The following is an 18961-nucleotide window of genomic DNA, read 5'->3' as shown; positions in this document are numbered from 1 at the left end:
ATGGAATGTTACCAAATGTGTTTAAGGATCTATTTCAGTACAAAGGTAATGTTCATAACTATCGGACAAGGCAATGTAATAGGCTTCGTATCCCGTTTGTTAGGCTGACTAAAAGCCAATTCTCAATTTGTGTCCATGGCCCGCAGGTATGGAACAATATTGATAGTAAACTAAAAACATCAAATACTCTTAAGACTTTTAGTAAACTCCTAAAAAAGGAAATTATCTCAAATTATCAATAGGTACTTTTATAATCTTTTTGTTTGTTTGTTTGTGTTTTTTTTTTTTTTTTGAATTTTTGTCTTTGTATTTGTTAAAGGGACAGTGGAGACAAGCCTAGGCTTCTGAACTGGTCCCTCACCATTGAATGTTTTTTTTTTTCCCCCCCTTTTATTTTTTTTTTTTTTTTTTTTTTTTTTTTTTTTTTTTTTTTGTCTTTGGTGAAATAAATGTCACGTTGATTGATTGATTGAACCTAGTTAATAATTTAAGTTAAGTTGCGATAATAATATATATTCTAAAATTTACCCTGTTTGCTTTAACCTATCATTTATGCATTCTGCAATTACTCCATTGCTATACTGGCTGGATATTAAGAGATTTTAGAAAAGCTGTATTTAAACTAATGTAGTTTTAAACAAAGAGAAAAACAAAAAAAAAATTAATAGCGTAAATTCTCGAATATGTGCAGCGGTGCTTATAACATATTTGAAGAATTCAGTGCGGCGCTTATATATACATAGTGGCTCTTTTAAAAAAAATATTGGCGTTGTGCTGTCCATACCTGTTTCTATGTTACCTATTCCAAATTCCCGTAATTTGGTAGGCCTATCACATTCATAGGTCTTACGTAAATAAACGTTTATAACGATGTGCTTTTGCCTTCATTGTGTTATTTATTCATTTTAACACTGTATATATTGTATTTAAAACTCTCAAAGTGTTTCATTACACGCAGGGTTAAATATGCACTTTCGATTAAGCGCCGCAACGATTATTCGAGAGCTGTGCTAATAGCGAAAAAAAGTCACGTTTGGTGCGTTTATTCGAAAGCGGAGCTTATTCGAGGATTTACGGTATGGAAATTACCTTTCCTTGCCACCTTACGTTTTCAGTTTGTCGTTATTAGAACCACATTTCCATTTCCTATATACATTTGCAGAAATACGTGACATTTGTGACGTCAAAATAATTACTTTATAACTACTTTGAACTTCCCAAACTCATGCATCTCTTTTTGCGTGTGCTTGTTTGGCTTCTGGTTGCTTTGCATTTTGCACAGCTGTTGCAGTTGTTTAACATTTAATTTAATTACCAGTGGCGGACCCAGGGGTGGTCAAATGCCGTCCCCTCCACCAACACCATAAAAATATCACTATCCAAGTAATGAATTGGCCTGTTATTTTTCACTCATTTTCGTGAAAGTTGGAAGATTTTCAGATGTCAATATCTTTGTGTGAATGCAAAATATTTGTCTGGCTCATATATAGTAATTAATTCTGTCACGCTTCACATGGAGTAAAAATGTCGTATTTGCTCAAACAATTCAGCATAGCATTATTGGTAAATTTTATTAGAGCCCATATTAATGTAGATCTACGTTGCGCCAGATGCTCTGATATCTCTTGAAAACTTTTTACACACAACATACTCATTAAGTAATTGTAACTCGCGTTGCATATAAAATTGCGTAGCCCAGTAATTCTGGTTGCAGTTTGTAATAGGCCTATTGTCACTGTTTTATAGAACACTGTTATAACATTTTACAGAGAAAATGAATACGATATTTAGAAAAGAGTCTATTACGTAAACTCAATTGATGATGGGGAAAATCTTTTTTTGTGATAAAACGAGGTTTATCACTTTATACTGAATCCTATCAATGACATTAGATGTTATAGCGGCGTTGTTATATTATTGTATCGATGGTCGCACGGTGGCTTAGTTAGTAGAATAGGGGACGGAACAAATGTCTTCTATTGCGTAGCCGGTTACAAGCAGTCGTTATCATGAATGGGAGCATCTACTTAAAGGGTTTTCTTAAATAATTTTCCGGGTCTATTTTAAGACAAATTTTGTTTTGAATTTGACGTGCCAATCATCAACAGCGATCTTTCTAAGTGACTGACAGTGTTGAACTCAGCTTACTTATCACGTCAATACCCGATGTGACTTTTCGCAGAAATTGAATTCAATTGTAGCATTTGAGGCTAAATAAGTAGGGGTAAATTAAATGAAGAATGTAACAGTAACTTGGTAGTTGCATGACGTAATAATTTATGACCCTCAGTTAAAAAATTCAAATCTCACGGTCACGTCTCGTAACATAACGACTGCAATCCCATAGCTTATAAATATTATGTCCATGGCATTGGACAATGATTAAATTATTACCAACATAAATGTTTGTCACTGAAATAATAATTACTTAGCTTAGCTGTCCAGACTATCAAATTTTATTTGACAACAACATTGTGTTTGTTATATAATTTGTGTTTTGAATGTTTCAAATATGAAGAACAATCACTTGCTCTTTATATTAGAAAGATTCCAAATATGAAGAACAATCATGTGCCAAATAAATTTATACGATTTGTAAGGTGCCTTCAGTAGTCAATTTTGATCATCCTGTGACACTCTAGAATAAAATAATAAGCAGACCAGGGCCGATGCTCCTATGCAGCCATTTTAGTAAAATATTACACTATTTTTAATGACGTATAGAAATAAGGAATCAAACGAAACGGATCCTGGACTTTTCTATAAATTCTTAATTCAGGTAGAAATATTAGGGACTTCTAATATCCCCTAATTTAAAGCGATAGACGTTGCATTGTTGGTACATTCCTTAGAGTCCAATGATCATTTGGAGAGGTCACTATTGGATCTGGTTTCTATCAAAATAAATATTCAATAATCCGCTGTCCATATAACGCTACATTATTCCGAGTTTTAGATGGAGGTGGTAGTAAAGTTCTCGTGTATTGCTTAAATATTTATCCAAAAATGTTTTCAGGAAATAGGGCATAATCACATTACAACAACATTGGTTACAAACTTTCGGCAAATTTGATTACGTCAGCCTGCACAGACGGACGGACGCACGTGCATGGACAATTGCAAAGGTTCCCCTTGCTTCACAGCAGAGGAACCAATAATAACGAACTTTCTGCTACTATCAAGATCGTATTTCAATCAAAAACTTTAAATTAATAAATAATCCCGAGTTGTGTAGGCTTATTTGTATTTTGTCTTATTGCACTGACGTTTCTTAAAAAGGGCGTATCATGACCCACTACGATCATAAAATATTTGTGCAAAGCAAATTATTCTAAAACTTCCATCCATCACTATCGTGTCGGAAATTTTACTTCACAGAAAACTGGAAATTTATACACTTAAAGGCTCTAAAACAGAAGGGTGGATTACAAAGAAACTTTGAACACACACAGGTCATACATAATCGGGCTTAAAGTATTTTCAAATAAGTGCGCCATAATTAGACCAATAACATGTAGCGTCCTCTTTCGGTAGATGGAAAAAATTAACTATGTTGAACTAATTAACACTAGTACTGTATTGTATTGACCAATTGAATGTGATGCCTTGCTTTCAGCAGTGGAGGATTCAAAGGGGTGCTACCTCACCTAAATTTTTCAAAATTAAAATAAATGGAAATAAAAGAAAATTATATTCAAGTTTTAAGTCCGGCCATCTAGTAGTGCTATAATCATAAATGTTCTTAATGGAATAGACCATCCATCTGTGAAAGTTCCTCCCTGAGCCCCTCTATTCCAAATTCCTGGATCTGCCACTGTTCAGTATGAATGTTGTTGGTTTTTTTTTTCCAAATCATGTTCACACTCGATGTCAAACCTTCCAATGTCTATCTCAATCAAATTTGCAGCCACATAAGCATTACATCAATATAGCATAACGCTCTGACCAGACTATTAATTTTATTTGACAAAAAATGTTGTATGCCCGTATATAGTCATGATGTCACGTGTTTTTGTCAAATAAATTTGATAGTCTGGACAGGGCTTTGTAAACACTAAATGAGTAAACCATAAACTGAGGACTGCAACACTGATTTTAGGGCTCTATATTAATAAAAAAAAAAGTTGTGTTTGAATTCTACGTTCCGACCATCATCAACGTTTTTTTACGTGACTGACAGTGTTGAATTCACTTTACTCATGACGTTAATACCCGCAGAAAGAGAATGCGATTGAAGAAATTGAAGCTAAATGAGTTGGTGTAAATTCAATGAAGAATGGAGCAGTAACTTGGTAGTTGCATGATGTTATAATCCATGACCCTCAGTTAAACTTCCTTAAATCTCACGTTTATATCTCGTGACATAACAGAGATTGTAGTACTATAATCGCATAGCTTATAGATTTATGTTCATAGCATTGGACGAGGATTAAAATATTACCAATATAAATGTCAGTCACTGAAATAATAATTACTTAGCTTTTAAAGAACTCTCTGTTCCGAGTACGAGTAAAAAGCACAATAGTTACTGTAAGATTATTGTAGACAATACTGATGCCTTTCTTATAATAAACATGAGAATTATGTTCAGTTGATTTCTTAATGGCAAGATGTTGGAAAATTGGCAAGAGTATCACGTTGACAGGAAAATAGACTGATTTAGGCCAATATTCAGACAGTCATCCAGTGGTGTCGACTTCAGGCGAGATTCTAGAAACAAAACTACATTATAAGAAAACAATGGTGAACGTATCAGCCGAAGACTATTGCGAACTGTCTGTGGTTCAAATTTTCTATAAAATATTGGACCCAAACGAGGGGCACAGATTCACTGTAATGACTTTAAACATCATCAGTACAGTAAGTGCTATTTTAAATTTGGGTGCTTTCTATATTTTCGCATCGGAAAGAAACTTACACAAACGGCATCACATCTTTCCTGCTTCTTTAGTAGTTTCTGAAGCTTTGTATGTCATTAGTATAATAGTATTAATCTATTATCGAGAATTTGTACCACAGATCCGACGAGCGGTGTTCGCTCTAGGTGCCTCTTCTGCAACTGTATCTATCCAGACTGTATTGGCTATAGCAATTGAAAGACTTGCCGTGATCATCATCTTTCCATTCAAACGAGATGTTAATTCACCGAGGAGACTATTTGCAACTTGTGCCACAATTTGGATACTTTCATTCTCAGCAATTTTTGTATTAATCAACACAGATATGTTTTATACATTTGAGTTTACTGGAACTATCTTCAGTCTAACTATTATCATACTGTTGGTAGTGGCATATTACGTGATTTACAAGTCTGTTTGCAGAAACGAAAAACAAGCAGTTGCGCAAGAACTCAAACTTTCCAAAAGACTGCTGAAAACTTTTTCAATTGTCGTCTGTGTATTCGTCATCAGTTGGCTACCAATTGACATGGCGAATCTGATTGATCATTATATCAATTTCAAATGCAATGATGATCGTAGGCCTAATAATATTTACTCTGTTTGTATCTCCTTAACGCTTGTGCATTCAGCAATAACACCACTGATGTATGGATGGAAATTAAGAGACTTTAGAAATGCTGTATTTAAACGAATATGTTGTTCAAGACAAAAACCAGTAATAACCATGGAACCTAGGCCTATCGGTACGTGTTATACAAGTGTTTGACTGTTCACCTGTATAATACTGTATAAAACACAAAGAAGTTGTTTTTTTATGTAGATGACAAATAACGTTGTCGATAATAATAATAATAATAATAATAATAATAATAATAATAGACAGCAAGTAGAGACTCTGAACTAGATCTCAGAGACCTCTTAGGAATGTAAGGATGAATGAGTTGTGAAATAAACATTGGCGAGGAATTATGAAGTGCTTTGAAAACAAATAATAAAATCTTGTAAGTAATTCTCTGATAGTCGTAAATGTTCAAAAAGCACCCGACAATAACAACTGAGCAGCGACCTTTAGCCTATTATTCAAAGTGTATAGGCCTACATAACAAACAGGATATATTAATTTCTAATTCTGTATATACAAATTTGAAAAGATTCTACTTGGTAAAACCAAGGCGGTAAACTGTTATTAATGGCCCAGTGGTAAGGCAGTGGTGGCGTCGTTTCATCCATGCGGGAAAAAGTCTAAACTTATTCCTCTATGTTTTATCTAATCACCGGTGCTTCGTAATCTGCCAAGGTAGAGCTAAGTCTCCTCGTGTAAGGGCTTCAAACCGGAGATCAAGAGTATACTTGGCAGGTGTGTACAGTACTTTGAATACTGCATCTGTTGAAACATTAGTTAGGGGTTTACCCGATGTACGTCAAAGCTCCACCCTTTGTATATTGTTATTCAGGTCCCAAAAAATAGCAGGGTAAACGTACGTAAATTTGTGCTGTGAAGGCACTCCGGAAAAGTTCATTACAGCCTTTCTATTTAACTTAAATTTCATCATTATTTTTTTCTATTTTATTCTATGTAACTTTGTAACACCCGAGTCTTGAATACAAAAAATCTAACTGTAAAGGGCAGCTAATATACAAATTTTCAACACGAATGTGAATATTATTAATAATGTAACATAGTATTGTTAAAGTCACTGTGAAATAGCATGTTATTACAGTATTGTAGTTTGTATTAGTTGTTTAAATTGCGTTTGGAATTCTTCAAAAATGAACAATCATTTGCTTAAGAAATTTATCAGATTTGCAAAGTGTCTTCAATAGTAGATTCATCCTGTGGCAATCTAGAATTAAATAATAACAAACTTTCTGTTATTATCAAGAATGTATCTCAAACAAGAAATATAAAGTAATAATTAGTATACTAAGTTGTGTAGGCTTATTTTTATTTTTTGTATTGTTTCGACACTGCTTAAAATGATAGCCAGCACTATGATCCACTACGAACATAAAATATTCGTTTGAAGCAAATCCTCCTAAAATCATCATCCATCACTAGCATGTTGGAAATTTGAATTCATAAAGAAAAATGAAAATATAAAGGCTCTAAAACCAAAGGGCAGAAATAAAACTTTGAACACACATAGATCATATTACGCAAGCTTACAGTATTACACTTTGTTAAATTTTCATTCATAAGCTACAACAAATTATGCCAGACGAGAATATGACATCACAAAACCACTGACGCCACCAGTGCGCCATATTTAGACAAACAGTATGTAGCATCCTCTGTCGGTAGATGAAACAAAACAGACTATCAAATTTTATTTGACAAAATACTGTTGTATGCCCATAGTCAGAATGTGCCTATCTATATATGGTCATGATGTGACCATATTTAGGCATGTCACAGTTTGTGTCAAATAAAATTTGATAGTCTGGACAGGGATCTATAAACACTAAATTAGGATTGCAACATCATTAATTTCAGCCGATGACTTATTTTTATTCAATAAAAAACCACAGACTTTGTCAAGGCAAAACAAGTTGCATTGCACCTATTGGAATTGTGCAAGACAACAGCAGAAGTATCTACTGCTGCAAAAGTACAGACAAAATAAAATGGCATTTAATACTAAACTTAAAGCCCCATTCCCGGCAAAATTTCAGTTGTTAAGAAAAATCTAATTTTTGTATAATGTTATAAAGATTTATAAATATAATACGGAATTGCTAGTTTAACTGAATTTAGACATTCCTAAGAATGAAAAAAAAAAAAAAAAAGACTGAAATTTTTTGTGTTCCACACAAAAAATAAATGCGGATGAATTTTTCATGTTTGATTTTGCGATAGGTCGTGAGAAGAAATATCGTAGGCGTCGAAAACATTAGCCTATCGAACGCTGCTAGGCTACGCCTAGCCTTACCTCAATTTAGGTTCTGTTATCACGCATAAAAATGGCCGACATGATAATTTCCGTTGCTAGTATTGACACTTGTGAAATATAATATTTCATAGGAATTATTTCAAATTTGTTAAAAAACTGATTCTGACTGAGATTTTGACACTTAAACAAACACATCTCAGCCTTAATCGAACGACCGCATTGTGCAAGATGCGAAGAACAAAAACTAATCTCATTAGAGAGGGCGCACTTTATTGACTGTATAAATTTACATAAAAGCGAGAGTATTCCAGTGGATGCGATCTACAACCTCAGAATTTGCCTAGTAACGATGAATTCGTTGAGAAAATGGTAGTATTTTATGAGAAATAGTCTGTATTCCTCATTTTTTTTATTCTTTTGCTTAAAACTAAAATTCATGCCAATATTTTTCCATAATTTATAATAATTGGAGTAATGCAAATGCATATTTTCTAAAAAAAAAGTCAGTTTTTAGTGAAATTTTGCCGGGAATAGGGCTTTAAGCTTTGGCCACACTATTGAATTACGTGACAAATTTGAGTGACATGTGACAAATGTCAAAGTACACCCAAATAATATCACATCAATTTTGATAGTGAGTACAGAGCTGTATTCATGAAAACAAATCCTGACATTGATAGGATTTGAACCCAGTACCCTGATAATAGAAGGCAAGAATCTTGACATTTAAGACGGGCACCCACTGCGCTCGACGGTCGTCGCGATTCTACTGAGAATGCAACGCCTCGGCATGTGCGCAACAGATCGTTTTTATGACGATCCGTTCAGACTGTCATCGACAATCAGCAGACAGTGTCGTGGTGTCTGACGCTCACAGGGAGCGGAGTTGGATTTGTTGGCTGGCAGGCTGATGACCGCTGTACAATGCAGTTAGTGCCCGGCTTAAGACAGAATCATTATTTTGCAATAACAAAAAAAAAATTGTATTTATAATAATAATATCCATAATGATAATAATATCCATAATGATGATAATAAAAACAAAAATAATTATAAGAGTTGAAGAGTTGAGTTGTTTTTTAATTATGAAAAAAATCCTGAAATGGACAGGATTCGAACCCAGTATCCTGGGATTAGAAGTCCGCTTAAACCCACATCAGTGTAGTAATGTTGATAGACAAAAAGTTGAAAATATACACTTATATAACTTTTTAAAAATTTACGAAACACTTTCAAAATTATCATGTTTTTAAAACTTATGGGAAACCCGTAATTTCAATGCAATTCAATGCATTACTAAAATTACTAAAACCAGTTTAATGGCTTCATGAAAGTATTGTGCATGGTCCATATAAAAGTTTATTTGTACTGCAGGTAACATCTGAGACTATCCGGTATTGCAAGATGGTCAACGGAATCCAACCGACTGCAGCTGATGTGCTTCCGTATTTCTAACCGACAAATTTGCTTTAAGGTAACTGTATTACCTGAAAGAGAGGTTATAAATATTTCATTTCCATTTCATTTATTTATTTGACATCAAACGGTTCAGAAGTTGCATGAACAACAATGCGCCATAACACAAATGTGTCTGAATCCCTGTACATACAACGGATTACATAATTAAAATGTAAATACTTACAACTTCTTTAAAAAAAAGGTGCAAAGACCATCAAATTTAAAATTACCAGTAAGGTAGATGATAAAAAATTTGCAAATTTCAAAAAGAAAGTATGAAATTATTGATTTAAATTCCATTTTTGACTTGTTGAACTAAGCATGAAAATTATTCTAATAACCTAGATGAGTGTATGCATATAAGATATATAAATATTATATCCTTACGACTTGATCAACTAGTGAATACCATTGATTGTAAATCATATTTGGAATTTCATAGAAACAAAAATACAAAAAAAAAAAAAATTCAGTACAAACTTAACTTAAAATATTACTTGATAACTAGTGAATAGAATTTAATGTATATCATACTGTATTTGGAATTTCACAGAAACAAATTCACTACAAAACTTAACTTAAAATATTAGATTTAGTTATCAGTACTTATTTTAAACTATTTTGTAGATATTATATACAACATTAAAACAGCACTCACTATGATATTGGTAGAGTGTGGTCGCTGCGTCGCAGTCTTCGTCTATTAAGTCCCACGGATATTTATGTTTGCGATCCTGAACAAATGGAGTTGCCCCGTAGTCCATTAGAAGTCGTATGAGTTTCTCATGTTTGTTTTTTGCCGCTAAGTGCAGAGGAGTGTGATATGTTTGGGGTACCACAGCATTCACATTAGACCCTAAAAAAAAACCCCAAAAAACACTTTTTCATTGCTTGTTTGTTACTTGACAAATTTAAATCCTGGACTCGCGGAAATGAAAGCAAGCATCATAAAGACCAAACTACAGTAATAAGTCAAAATGGCTCAAGTTTCCTGAACAACATACAACAGACTGTAATATTATTATTGTACGATTTTGAGATGGTTGGTAAACTCTGTTAAGCTTGGTTTTCATAAAAACCTCTACACTGTCGCTACAGTGTTTTCAGTGCAATCGTTATACTGCGTAGCAGCAGTCCCTGACGCAATCGGGAAGGCTCCATGATTCGACCAACCAATCAACATCTCCGAAAGCTGTTGAAGATAGCGATTGTATGGAAACCAAGCTTTACATGATTTAGAAATTACTCTCATAAAAAAATTCTAAACTTAGGAACAAAATATAGTGATTCCATAAAGATTCTCCAGACACCAATATTATTCTTCATTTACATATACCTGTATTATATGTTATAGTCTGAAGAAAATGGAATCTGTAACGTGTTTGCTGACACAAAAGCGTTACTATTAAACATTTCAGTGTGTTATCTTCAATCCAAGATGTGTAATTACTTTGGTTTGTGAAATAAAATCACCTGTCGAATAATGCCAATAAAAACAAATGTATGCTCATAAGTAATACAGGAAATGACATGACAATAGGACTATAGATGATCATATATTAATGGAAAATAACTGGGACTAGTATGCAATATGTATAAGTTACATATGGATAGACTTCAACCTTGAAAAAAATGTTTTCATTATGAATAGTTCTGAGGGATAAAAGGTTAGAAATTAAATCCCTAATAAAACCACTTGTTGAGCTGCTATATTAAAGCCCTGTCCAGACTATCAAATTTTATTTGACAAAAACATGTGACATGCCTAAATATGGTCATGATGACATCACATCATGACCATATATAGGCACATCGCAATGGGTATACAATAGTTTTTTTGCCAAATTAAATTTAATAGTGTGAACAAACCTTTACTCACTATTGAAACTTGTACTGAATTTATGTTTGTGGAAACATCCTTAATTGTTACAATTTTTTTGTTTATTTAATCATTCACAAAGACTATACATTTTTTTTCCACAAGTAGTATCCTGTACATTTCAGGTATAGTAGTGCCTTTGTCAATACATTGTTAGTTTTAATCATTTTACAATCCTGGCACAGCAAATATTATTAATATAATATTATTATAATCTTGTTTTAATTTTCAATTGGTAGATAACTTACCCGAGACAACTGAAATATTATATTATATAGTTCTTTTTCTGTCTCTCTCTTGTGGGAGTCACACCCACGTATATTTCCAGCAATATATTTCTACTTTCCATTTCACAAATACAACTTATTACACTACAATTTAATAATAATAAAAATATAATAATAATATGCATTTGTAGAGCACTTAGCATTTGTAGAGCTTATATTTTGTAAATGTAAAATAAAAATAAAACTGATTCACTTTTAATACCTGTTTCTAAAAGTAAACGCGCACACGCTAGGTTTGAATAATCGCATGCACAATGAAGAGGCGTTCCAAAATGTTGGTCTTGCAGGTCAAGTTCCGCACCGGCATCAAGGAGCAACTTCACGCATTCTTCACTACCTGCAATTAATGGATAATTATTATTTATTACTCAGAGTGGATCATTTTGACCAGTAATAAAATATTAACAAGTTCACTGCTTCCTAAAGTCTTAATTCCCATGTAGACAATAATATGGTTGTTCATATCTATGTAACTGACAGTTACCATCAAATGAAGAAGTGGAATCTAGTGGAACAAAGAAAGAAGGAAGATACAGGTAAATGTAACTGATAGTAGAAAGACACTATAAAGTCATTTCAGGGAAATCTCTTTAAAAGAGCTTTAACACCTCTAATTATATTACTGTACAAGTAAAATAAAAACATGAAGTATCATAAATTTTGCAGAAGGTAGGTTACTTTCCGGGAGATTCTTGTTTCCTCTGGGGAGTGTAGGAGGCCTTCCCATTTCCAGGAGATTCCTTTGAATTGCGGGAAACTTGGGAGCCCTGTGATAACTACCACTGCTTCTTCATTTAATAGCAACTACTAAGTAAAAGTATATCTGTAACCACTGATTGAAGAAAAAAAAGACAAAGAAAACAAATTTAAAACCAACCATTGAGGGCAGCCTCATGTAATGGTGAACGTGTAGTCATCTTGGGATTGACATCACATCCAGACTCAAGCAACAATTTGACACATTCAACACTACCAGTGCTTGCAGCATGGTTCAAAGGCATGGCACCCATGATGTCACAAGCATTCAGCTGGAATGAATAATATCGTAAATATTTAACATCTTTGCCATTAAATTGGTGTTTAAATGCAATGTTGTTTTATTGTTTTTACATGAATGATATAAAGCATACTAAATATTGGCGCCAAAGGGATAGATGAGAAAAAAACATGATCTGATGATTGATACAATAATTATAAGGTTAACACTTCACATAATAAATACACTATACAAAATACTTAGGTAATAAATATGCTATTGACACATGAGTAAAATTATATAGCACAGCATATTCCTGTATTGATAAGTGTATTCACACGGAACATAATGTAATTAGTGTGCTCGTTTAACATAATTGCAATATTTAAAGTGCAATATTCCAGTATGACTAAGTATGCTGAGGAATATACAATAAACAGTCCTCATGAGCAACACTGAATGTAATAAGGTCGAGAATTTAAAAATACTGTAATTTATTTCAGAATTGCAAAAGGTATTTTTCACTAATTAATTGTTTATTGAACAGATCAGGGAACAGTGAAATTTCACTGTTCCCTGAACAGATTAATTGACGTCAACCATCTTCTCCTTCCAAGTATTTTTTGAAATTCTTCAATCTAATCAGGAATTTTTTAAAATGGAGTAACAGAATAAAAATAAAATACATGAACTGAGTTATCTCAGGATGTGGCTACGGTACGTCAAATAAAATATACAAAATAATGAGAATTCTACAGAATCTATTGCTTCTAAAATACACACTTACAGTACATAATTTCTGTTGAATTTTTTGAGTTGTATATAATAATTTTAAGAAATCTAACCGAAGTGTGTAGTACATGGTATTTTTTTTTTATAAAACTTTAGAGAATTCTCAATGAATTGCACGTAGAATCTTATAATATGCAATTAGTCAAGTTCTCAGGATCCTATAGAAAATGGAGGCTGAAGGAGCCATTATTCCTTAAAAAAAACCAAAAAAACTTGACTATAATTGCTTTATTAATGAGTCAGGTACCCTGCTTTATTATATTGTATATTAAGTTAGATATATACAGTATCATTATCTGCATGTATAATAATGGTTTGCTAGTAGTAGTACTCGCACTGATGCTCTTTGCAGCTCTTCGTCATACGATGAAGATGAACAAATTGATTGCTGTTGAAGTTTAGGTAGGCCTAATAATAATAATAATAATAATAATAATAATAATAATAATAATAATAATATTGCGCATATTGTTAAGCCCCCTATGCGCTTCACATTTTCATTACCCCGGTCATTGTCTTAGACGCTTACGGAACACGAACTCAAGCTCCCTGGGGGAGTATTCGATAACGTGGCAGCAGCTGAATCAGCTCCTGGTAGACAAATAGATTAAATGTAATTTAAACATTAAAAATTATTTTAGCATTACCTTCTCTTTTCAGGGCATTTATAAGTCAATTGCCTTATTATCTCTCAACCATACCTTTCTAGGCCTTGCCTTGGTCAGTGATCTAGGCATTATTTGTGATAACTTGCGACGTTGAGCGAAATTTTGTTAGGCCCTGACGTTTGCATTCAGAGTTTGGCTAGTAATGAAATATTCATCGCGATGTAAAATCCCAGCTTTCATTGAGCTTTTCGCAGACAAGGCGGGGATAGGGAAATTACGTACAATTGAAAGTGATGTCACGACTGACTATAAAATACTCAGAGGAATTCAATAGAACTCTATTATATGGATACATGCATTATAACACATTTTAACCACAGCATATACTCTCTTTATAATGTATACAGCTACGTAAAGTAAATATGGGTAATGAGGGGTAACTGACTAAACTCATGGAGACTATCAGTGGCGGATCCAGGAGTGGTGAAAGGGGTGATTCCCACCCCTTCCTCCCTGACAGCAAATCCCAATCGCTCTCAAAGGGGCTACATACCCAGACCACATAATAGGGAAGGGAACATCCCCATCCCTCCTTTCTCAGATCATACATGTAGATCTTCAATTGGCATATGACCCCCATCCCTCACTCATGGCAAAATGATCCTGGATCCGCCCCTGACTATAATCACAGCAAGCAATCAAAGACACAGCAAGCTCCTAGAGAATTCTTTACTTACTTTTGAGGACGTGCTGTTACTTATATCAGTACACCTAGTACAAAGGCAGACAGGAATCAAAAAATACATGTAATATGTACTAAACTGAAATTTAAGTCTCCACACCCCCAAAGATATAGCAGCTGAAAATGAGTTTTAAAAAATCAACCGTAGTTCCTCAACATGAAAATGGGCGGGTTGTTGGGGGGGTCGACTTAAACCTGGGGAATCCTCTGTTCATGAAATAATTGTACTAGCCAATTTTCAATACTCCATGCCCAATTCAAAGAAAATCTTACATTTTTTTCCCCTGTAAGTAAAAGCTAGCAAATCATACCCTGTTACGTGAAAATGGATGTAAAATAGGGTGTGGGCTTGTATTATTGTGGTAAGGTATTGCATTGAAAATAAGAAAAAAGTGTCCAGGCCAATAATAACAATAATAAAAACAAAATTCAGTTTTAAAAGCTAAACATGGACTATATCGTAAGTGCAACTTTCATAAAATACGAATTCTTCCATAACAAAGATTACAAAGAAAATAGAGACAAATTTGCATCAATAATACCATTGCATACTGTAGCTTGACAAAGCAATTTAATTTTAGACAACAGAGACACACAGATCAATTGGGATATAACCAAAGAACTTAAATTGCCGAAGAATGAGCTGTTCCACGTATTTGCATTAAAATTGATGGAACATCCGCCCTCCTGCATGCGGGGTAAAATTTGAACATTTGACTAAGTGGAGAAACTACATAAAACAAACAAACCAGAGCGGTGCCTTTATTATTGATATACAGTGCCGCCGCGCGGACGGGATAAAATTGCTCTCCGTGTACCCACAATGCATTTTGAATGGATGTTCCACTATATTGAGAAGCTGCTCTATCTTCTACTATTTATTATCTTTGATATAACTCCCAAGGTGAGACTTTTTTCATACCTTGTTTTGGCAAAAATAATTTTTTTTTTTCTTATTTTTCTAGCAAATACTTTTGCAAAAAACACCCAGACAGAGGAGAAAATAAAAATATAATTTTATTAGTGAATGTAAACAGTGTAGTGATGGGATGGTTAAATGTTTTAAATTTATATAATTAGGAAGAAATATATGTATCTTATTTTTGGAGATTTCACGGCAGAGGCGGGTGTAATAAAAAAAGAGTAAAACTTTTACTTTTTTCTGAAATTACCAATTTTTCGTGTTGGCAGCAATGTTAATTGGCCAAAAATAATTTATTTTTTAAAATTCTAAACCATCATTATTGGTGGGCAGCAGGTTCGCTAAAACAAGGTATAAAAAAGTCTGGTCTAAAGTAAAAAAAACTATCAAGTTTTATACATCAAGAAGACCAGAGGATAATTATCATGCAAAATCATCATGATGCACACACAAGAGGACATGCAGTGGTTGTAATCACATGGTCTTGGGTTGGAATTGTCAAACCACAATATCAGTTTCATTAACATTTCATTGTTCTATTATTAAGAGGTGGGCAGGGTGGGGAAGGTGCACATGCTTGCACTGAGCATTTGCTGATGTACTGTTGGTGCTACTTCAGTGTGAGTTGCAAGCTAGAATATGCGAGCTGCAACTGGAAAATGCAAGTTGCGAGTTGAAAAATGCGAGTTGCAAGCCTCACAATAAAATATTTCACAGTGCAATTACCTTATAGTAATACAAGATAATTTAGCCATTAAAATTTAGTGATTGGATTGAATTGGATTTAATCGGTGTAAACACCAAGAATAGCTTACGAAAGTCTAGAAGAAGACTCATTTCCAGTGGGCTCCTTCTGGTGGTGATTGGGCAGTACACTGAGACAATCCCCTACTCTTTTCCGAAGAGTTTACTGCATTCTTTAACGCGCACATTGGCCATAAATGCACACAGGACCAACGGCTTACATGCCTCATCCGAAAGATGGTACACTATTGTAACTGGTATTTTTTTTTAGGCACGAGTGCCAAGGATATGCTAATAAGCGAACATTAATCACGTCCTACGTGGCATATCCATATAACAACAGGAGACTTAATGGACCAGTACACCGGGGTAACCCTCTACTCTTCTCGAAGGATGTACTGGGTTCACATGAGTCAAATGCGTACACTGGGCCTTCGGTTTAAAGTCCTTATCTGAGAAGACTTGTTCCACCACCGGAACCATAGGCAAGTGAACCATTCGAACCAGCGCCGATATTGGAGCTGAAGGTGAGGGTGCCCCTGACTAAACTGCTCGGCCAATCAACACGCCTAACTCAAGCCCTCCAGCAAATGATTTTTCGCTTTGTTGGTACTGTAGAATGAAAGAATTGTGGAACAGCTAAAGCCTGACACATTGGTTTTGAGTTGCTTACGGTGCGTGCTGGTGTCAATCAAGCATGCAAAGTCCAGACTATCAATACATGAGACATGCCTAAATATGGTCATGATGACATCACATCATGACCATATATAGGCACATCATGACTACATATGGGTATACAACAGTTTTTTGGAAAAAAAAAATTTGATAGCCTGTACAGAGCTATATATGCTATGCAACATTCTAGTACTTACATCTGCATTTGCTTTGATTAAATTGCGAGCACAGTACACATGGTTGGTCCCACATGCTTCGTGTAAGGCTGTTATGCCCTCAGATGTTCTTCTGTTGACACTTTGACCTTCCCGAATCAGACTATGAAGGACGAGAAGTTGACCAGTAGCAGCAGCGATGTGAAGTCGAGTCCGGTTATGGCTTCTGTATCGATCTAACCAATGAGACAGACATTTTAGTAACAAACATTTCTTTTTTCCAATGTTAATTACAAAATCTAAGTGGCCACCAACTAGAATAAAACAAAAAAATTAATTAAAAAATTAATACCTGACATAGGCCTATCCATGATACTTAGGACGACCAAACAATTTACACTGTATGTTTGTCTCAAATCAAATTGTGTTCTGTTCAGTGGTGAGAGTGTGAATGGTCAGTTATACCATTGACCTCTATATTTCTAAACAAGATGAATAAACCAGCTTAATCTCAACAACCCTACAAACAATTCAATAGAAATTCCTGTTATATTCTGTCTGGCAACAGTGCATTAGAACAATTGGTCAATGTCATTTTTGAGTGTTTGTTTAAAATAAAATAGAGGTCAAAAACTTATTTATTTTCATTGTTAGTTCTACAGCTCATAGTAAGTGCATGGAAAAATAAACCATGCATCAAAGAAATGAACTTGACCAAATTGGTACAGTAATAATAAAAGTCAAATGGAGAATTAATACAAGTCTAATAAAATAAGAGGTCATACTGAATAATGGTTAAATTTAATAGGGACACCACCTCATGAAGGAATTAAAAGAAAAAAACACTACTACTGAACAATAAATGACAGAACATACAATTACACTCATAGCAAATACAGAGTCGTGAAAATGACCGAGGTACTCAATGGCAATGTCTAAAAAGATAAATTTAAACAGGCAACTATTGATGCCAAATTTGAAATCTCCTGTCATTTATTAAAGTTATTAAAAATAATTCTAATCAATAATAATTTATTATAATAAAACGTTATACTTTGTAAATTAATTTTCATTAATCCATTTTTTGCATGGAATAGCACATCCTTTTGGGTGACGGTGACTTGGCACTTTTTTGGGTTTTCTAATTTATTGCCTTGTTATTTTTGTTCCAATCAGTGCTGTACATACAGTATTTTGCTTTTCTTCTATTGTAATGTATTTTCTGATTATCAAAAGGAATAAAAAAAAAATATATAAAAAAAAATTAAAAAACAATGGATGAATAATGTATAATACACATATTGTACAATTACAAACATCATCATTTAATTACATGCCTACCTGTTTGTAGCATTCTGACAATAGGCCTACTTTATACTGGTATCATCAAACCATCACATGAATCATACAGAAACTATGGATATTCTATTTGGAGGCCAGAGCAATGAAGCATCTGTTTTATACGCCTCACAAAGTGACCAAGGCTGATATATTGAATATGATTCTGTTGTCTGCATACAGTATATTTACATAATAATCAGCACATATGTCAGTGTGACCTCCATTAAAATTTCATCTTCTTGCGCTACATGTCAATGAGATAAATGCCTAATAGGTAGGAACCAATTTGTTTTCATCTTTTTCATTGTACATACCTGGTGGGATATCTGGTGCTTTGTGCGTAAAAGGCATGTGAATCATGCTGACGTTGGTCCCATGTGTGGTCTTGTATTTAAATTTTTGAATAAAGAGTGCCAGATAAAATAATAATATTTATTGACATTACACTTTTACATCAGTGGCAGCACACAAGAAAGTGGCGCAGTCAAACTTAAACTAATGAACAAAGAGTAATACAGCAACTTAAAGCTAAACAAATGAAAGAACTTATGAACAAAGAGTAAAACAACAACTTAAAGCTAAACAAA

The 18961-nt window shown here is 33.9% G+C and overlaps 1 protein-coding gene across 3 annotated transcripts; it reads right to left on the bottom strand.

Annotated features, from left to right (window-relative positions):
* Window positions 1-8859: 8859 nt before the first annotated feature.
* On the bottom strand, window positions 8860-18513 carry LOC117108557 (ankyrin repeat and SOCS box protein 13-like). Of its 3 annotated transcripts, none has more exons than XM_033250604.1 (6): window positions 18375-18513; window positions 17076-17269; window positions 12294-12444; window positions 11619-11753; window positions 9909-10106; window positions 8860-9279 (listed from the first exon to the last, which is right to left on the bottom strand). In XM_033250604.1, exons 1-6 carry the CDS (start codon window positions 18385-18387, stop codon window positions 9152-9154), a joined length of 819 nt encoding a protein of 272 aa, XP_033106495.1. In that variant the 5' UTR covers window positions 18388-18513; the 3' UTR covers window positions 8860-9151. The 3 variants fall into 3 exon arrangements, with proteins under 3 accessions (XP_033106495.1, XP_033106494.1, XP_033106496.1); XM_033250603.1 differs by lacking the exon at window positions 18375-18513 and adding an exon at window positions 17386-17543; XM_033250605.1 differs by lacking the exon at window positions 18375-18513 and adding an exon at window positions 14530-14563 and having other exon boundaries at window positions 17076-17205.
* Between the last annotated feature and the right edge of the window lie 448 nt (window positions 18514-18961).

Source organism: Anneissia japonica, unplaced genomic scaffold (genome assembly GCF_011630105.1).
Source record: "Anneissia japonica isolate Jap-2015-1 unplaced genomic scaffold, ASM1163010v1 scaffold287727_len1644234_cov201, whole genome shotgun sequence".
In the NCBI taxonomy this organism is placed as follows: Eukaryota; Metazoa; Echinodermata; class Crinoidea; order Comatulida; family Comatulidae; genus Anneissia; species Anneissia japonica.
This window is presented reverse-complemented; position numbering and strand designations above follow the sequence as displayed.

Coding starts and splice junctions, on each gene's coding strand:
- LOC117108557 (XM_033250603.1), bottom strand. Junction 11,754..12,293: donor ACATGAGGCTGCCCTCAATG/GTTGGTTTTAAA, acceptor CATTAATTGCAG/GTAGTGAAGAATGCGTGAAG. Junction 9,280..9,908: donor CACACTCTACCAATATCATA/GTGAGTGCTGTT, acceptor CCTCTCTTTCAG/GTAATACAGTTACCTTAAAG.